At 50.1% G+C, this 6,000-nt stretch overlaps 1 protein-coding gene across 3 annotated transcripts in view; it reads right to left on the reverse strand.

The window, feature by feature from the left end:
- ECE1 (endothelin converting enzyme 1) overlaps positions 1–5,354 on the reverse strand; it is a 30,481-nt gene extending 25,127 nt beyond the window's left edge. The window contains exons 1-2 of one of the 3 annotated variants that reach the window (XM_040423585.1): positions 5,209–5,354; positions 2,076–2,162 (exon numbers count right to left, since the gene is read on the reverse strand). In XM_040423585.1, coding sequence (XP_040279519.1) covers positions 2,076–2,162 — 87 coding nt within the window. In that variant the 5' untranslated portion in view covers positions 5,209–5,354. Of the gene's footprint in view, positions 1–2,075; positions 2,205–2,425; positions 2,553–5,208 lie in introns of those variants that run through there. The other 2 variants (XM_040423593.1, XM_040423576.1) reach the window with 2 other exon arrangements.
- Positions 5,355–6,000: the final 646 nt, after the last annotated feature.

Consider the following 6,000-nt stretch of genomic DNA (forward strand, 5'->3'; position numbering starts at 1 on the left):
GGGAAAAACAGCTTGGTGCTGCTCCAAGGTCTGCTCTGCATCTACCACCATCTGGGAGGAAGAGAGTCTGCGGCCGCTGCACTGAGGTCTGCTCCATCTGCATATGGAGAGCAGATATCACAGCAAGGGGCTGGAGCCTGAGAGGTGGAGAAGAAGGAAACATGTGCAGGAACATAGTAACCGGTTGGAAGGCTGAAAAAACAAAAAAACAGACATTTGTCCATCCAGATCAGCCTGTTATCTGCTAAGTTAATCTAGAGGAAGGCAAAAAAAAAAAACATAAAGGTAGAAGCCAATTTTAATCAATTTAGGGGGGGAAAAATTTCCCGACTCCAATCAGAATAACTATAGAGCTCTAGAATAAATCTAGTAGCTATAACCTGTAATATTATTACGCTCCAGAAATACATCCTTGGACTCTTTTAGTGAACTCCCCATCACCACCTCCTCAGGCAGAGAGTTCCATAGTCTCACTGCTCTTACCGTAAGGAATCTTCTACGTTTCCTCTAGACCAGGGATCAGCAACCTTCGGCACTCCAGCTGCTGTGAAACTACAACTCCCAGCATGCACACCTACTGTTCTTGTAACGCCCATAGGAGGATTCTGGAAGTTGTAGTTTCAGAAGAGCTGGAGTGCCGGAGGTTGCTGATCCCTGCTCCAGACGCAGAGGACGTCCCCTCGTCACAGTCCTGGGTATAAATAGATGATGGGAGCGATCTCTGTACTGACCCCTGATGTATTTATACATAGGTATTAGATCGCCTTTTAGGCTACTTTCACACTAGCGCTTTTGCTGGATCAGGCAGGGCTCAGCAAAAACGCTTCCGTTACGGATAATACAACCGTCTGCATGCACCGGATCCGGTTGTATTATCTTTAACATACAAAAAAGGATCCGTCTTGGCAATTGTGTCAGAGAAAACAGATCCGTCCCCATTGACTTGCAATGGGGGTAATGCCGGATCCGTCTTGCTCCGTATCCCAGGACGGAAAGCAAAATACAGCATGCTGCGGTTTGCTCTCCGGTATGGGAACGCAACTAAACTGAACAGAATGCATTTTGGAGCGTTCCCTTCTGTTCAGTTTTGTCCCCATTGACAATGAATGAACTGAAACGTTTTTTTCCGGTATTGAGCCCCTATGACAGAACTCAATAGCGGAAAACTTAAACGCTAGTGTGAAAGTACCCCAAGTCGTCTTTATTCTAAACTGAATAACCCTAATGTTGATATTCTTTCAGGGTACTGCAGTCCACCCATTCCAGTTATTACTTTAGTTGCCCTCCTCTGGACCCTCTCCAGCTCTGCTATGTCTGCCTTGTTCACAGGAGCCCAGAACTGTACACAGTACTCCATGTGTGGTCTGACTAGTGATTTGTAAAGTGGCGGGACTATGTTCTCATCACAGGCATCTATGCCGCTTTTGATGCCCCCCCATTATCTTATTGGCCTTGGCAGCAGCTGCCTGACACTGTTTTTTGCTGCTTAGTTTGCTGTTTATGAAAATTCCTAGATCCTTTTCCATGTCAGTGTTACTGAGTGTTTTACCATTTAGTATGTACGGGTGACTTGCATTATTCCTTCCCATGTGCATAACCTTACATTTGTCAAATAGAGATAGATATATATATACACAAAGTACATACATACACATATATATTACACACAGACATATATAGATACACACATACACATAGTACACACACTGTATCTCCTTAGTGTTCATTCCTTTACACAGTTTACCATCATTAGCACAAATTGATACTTTATTGTGCAATTCCCCGCAGATCATAGGACATGTGTGAACCCAAAATACAGGGGTACCCCAAAACCTACATCACCTGGGAGAAGCACAAACCGCAGGATGGACCCGGGGACAACTGCGCTCAATACCCTTCACCTCAATGTGACTCAACATACTGCGGGGCGTTATTAGATATATATCCCCTCGTTAGATTGCAAGCTCTTCAGAGCGGTCAGCTCCAAGCAGGGGTAATATAGTGAATGATAGGACCGCCCCTCCAGTAAGTATTCTACATGTATAGAGACCCCCATCTGCGGGACCTCCTCCTACCTGGACTCCGCTGGGGTACACCTCGCCCTCATGGATGGAATCCACCAGCTCCTCCTCATCCAGCGTCGCTCTCTTGTAGGACGACATCTGAAAAGTGAAATGTACGACAGAGTCTCTTAGAACTTCCATGAGCAGGATGACAGCTGCCAGTCACATGAGGGGGCACTGGGGTGTCCTAAGCCCAGCACCCACCACCCCTGACCACCCTCCTGCCGTCCCAGCCTTGCATCTCCACCGTCTCCCAAGATCAAATCTGAAGTCAAACACAAGAGGAGCAGCAACTACAGCCCACAGGACCACCCACAACAAAGCTCCTTATGTAAGGCTTATCTGCACCAAGGGGCACATACTTCTGTTCTCCGACCGTATCATCCGGTCACCGCTATCTCTGCCCCAGGCCTAGGGGTTATTTTGTATATATATATTTTTTTTATCTTGGACTCTGCGCCTCCCTCCTTCCTGCCATTATTGACTCAGCAGCCACTCACACAATGAGGGAGGGGAGGCGGAATTAACCCCCTGTGTACCAGGGCAGAGGAGGAGGACCTCTAATTACACTCAATTACAGGACAAAACAAGGTCCAGACACAAACACCCCATCCATCATGGACTACTGACCCAATTATCCAAACACAGATTCTTAACAAGCAGAGACACCATCTACAAACATTACTTATCCTGTACGGATACTGAATTATACTCCAGAGCTGAACTCACTATTCTGCTGGTGGAGTTACTGTGCACATACATTACATTACTTATACTGTACTGATCCCGAGTTACATCCTGTATTATACTCCACCAGCAGAATAGTGAGTGCAGCTCTGAAGTATAATACAGAACGTAACTCAAGATCAGTACAGGATAAGTAATGGTGCAGTCACTGTGTACATACATGACATTACTTATCCTGTACTGATCCTGAGTTACATCATGTAATATACTCCAGAGCTGCACTCACGATTCTGCCGGTGGAGTATAATACAGGATGTAACTCAGGATCAGTACAGGATAAGTAATGTAATGTATGTACAAAGTGACTGCACCAGCAGAATAGTGAGTGCAGCTCTGGGGTAAAATACAGGATGTAACTCAGGATCAGTACAGGATAATTAATGTAATGTATGTACAAAGTGACTGCACCAGCAGAATAGTGAGTGCAGCTCTGGGGTATAATACAGGATGTAACTCCAGATCAGTGCAGGATAACCCTCATGTAACACTAAGATGAATGGGTGGATTATGGGAGTTGTATTTCTAGAAGGTTTCTCAAGGGTAAAATACTGAAGACCGTCCAGTATATGTAAAGACCTAGATGAAATTCCCCCAGCATACAGAGAGCCGGGGCCTAGAGCACAGTAACCTGCCCAGCAGTTGCCCAAGGATCAGCGGCGCCCAGGGAGGAATACCAGCAGGTTATTGGCTTTACTCCTGAGGAGCTCTGATCCTTCATAATGGAATTAGCCGCTCGTTACTTTTCTTATTAAGTCATTTTTTCTCCTGCCAGTTCCTGGCTTCCTGCTGGCACCACCGCTATGTACACAGCCTGGCAGCTGCTCACTGACGAGAACACACTGGGGGTACCACTGAAGAGTACGGGGCAGCGGCGCTACAGACCACGGTCGCACTTCCAGTAAGATGATGAGTAACATCTTCCATACTGACAACTTCCCCCAGTACAGGGTCAGGAATGCCCGGGCACCGGACATGACTAACAGGGCAGGACACGGCCCAGAATCAATGCCTGCGGCACTCGTTTTGGGAGAGAGATGTAAATATCAAATCATGCCATCACCGAAGTGCCAGTCCATGCCTCATACATGCATGTCTGGCGCCAACATCCCTGACGCTCCAGTGAATGGTTCATCCAGGAGGGAAGGGGCCACTCAAGATCAGCTGGCACCAACGTCCTACGGGCACTCGCCCCATCCCCCCACACTGATCTCACGGCACAACAACAGGTGTCAGGAACTTCCCAGAAAACATCTCTGCTCCTGGAAAACCAGAAATAACAGTCTGCAGGGCAGAAGTGGCAACAGGTGCCCAGCAGAGGGCATCACAGGGTTAATCCCTTCACTGAACACCTGACCCTGAAGGGACTTCAGTGAAACTTCTGGGGTCACACAAGAGGCTGACGAGGAGGTCTGAGACCCAGAGTCACTGACTGAACCACAAGTCCCAGCACAACACAGGCTGGAGCCATCACAGAACTTGTAGAAAAACCCAAGACGATAAGGAAATTAACCCCAACTCAACATGGACAAGGCTGTCATGTGGGGGTGCCAGGCTGTACCACGGGGTGCAAAACAGGGTTGCCAAACATACAGCGAGAAATGCGGGAGGGCCAGGCTGTACAGCAGGGCGCATAGCGGGGGCGCCAGCCTGCATCGGCGAGAAAGCCTGGGGTGGCAGGCTGTACAGTGGGTATAACGTGGGGGTGGCAGGCTGTACAGTGGGTATAATGTGGGGGCGGCAGGCTGTACAGTGGGTATAACGTGGGGGTGGCAGGCTGTACAGTGGGTATAACGTGGGGGTGGCAGGCTGTACAGTGGGTATAACGTGGGGGCGGCAGGCTGTACAGTGGGTATAACGTGGAAGTGGCAGGCTGTACAGTGGGTATAACGTGGGGGCGGCAGGCTGTACAGTGGGTATAACGTGGGGGCGGCAGGCTGTACAGTGGGTATAACGTGGGGGTGGCAGGCTGTACAGTGGGTATAACGTGGGGGTGGCAGGCAGTACAGTGGGTATAACGTGGGGGTGGCAGGCTGTACAGTGGGTATAACGTGGTGGTGGCAGGCTGTACAGTGGGTATAACGTGGTGGTGGCAGGCTGTACAGTGGGTATAACGTGGTGGTGGCAGGCTGTACAGTGGGTATAACGTGGGGGTGGCAGGCAGTACAGTGGGTATAACGTGGGGGTGGCAGGCTGTACAGTGGGTATAACTTGGGGGTGGCAGGCTGTACAGTGGGTATAACTTGGGGGTGCACAGTTGTACTGTGGTTGTGGGGGGTGGGGGGTAAAATACTGCTATACTATACACAGTATTGGGGTCCAGGGCAGACTGCACCCCAGTTCTACCCACGACCAGGAATAACTCTGGACTAACCCCCCGGAACTTCCATGCCCCCGGTACCTTGTGTCCAGTCTCGGCCTGTCCCCCGAGTTCGGTGGTTCGGGGTCCCGGCTCCGGAATTGCGGCGGCCGCTCCCTCCTCCCAGGGCTCAGGTACTAGCTCTGCTTCCCGCCCCTCCCTGCTCCCTGACTGACAGCCGCATCCACCAAATCAGAGAGCAGGCAAGGCTTAACCGCTTCCTGCCCGGCGCAGGGGGGCAGCAACCATGTAACGTTCGGATGTATCCAGCTATCGGGGGGAGGGGGTCTGTTCCTGGAATGCTGGGAGTTGTAGTTTCACCACAGCCCCAAAAGGGAACGCAAGTTCCAGATCACTGATGTGCAGCCCCTGGCGGCGGGGCCAAGTCTGGACAGGTTTTCAGATGTAAACAAGGAATATTCCCATTCACTGACAGAAAGCAGAGTTCACATCTCTGTCCATTTACATCACTGCTTGTGCCAGGACGCAGGCATCTCAGGCCAGAAGAAACCCGCGGCCCGCACCATCGATTGCAGCATGGAGCAGGAGTAATTAAGGGGTTTTATTTTTTTAATTTCATTCACTAGGGGAGCACAGTTACTACTGGAGACTATAGGGGAGCACTGTTACTACTGGAGGCGCTATAGGGGAGCACTGTTACTACTGGAGGCGCCATAGGGGAGCACTGTTACCACTGGAGGCTATAGGGGAGCACTGTTACTACTGGAGGCGCTATAGGGGAGCACTGTTACCACTGGAGGCGCTATAGGGGAGCACTGTTACCACTGGAGGCGCTATAGGGGAGCACTTACTACTGGAGGCGCTATAGGGGAG

This window comes from Bufo bufo, chromosome 1, assembly GCF_905171765.1.
Source record: "Bufo bufo chromosome 1, aBufBuf1.1, whole genome shotgun sequence".
Lineage (NCBI taxonomy): Eukaryota > Metazoa > Chordata > Amphibia > Anura > Bufonidae > Bufo > Bufo bufo.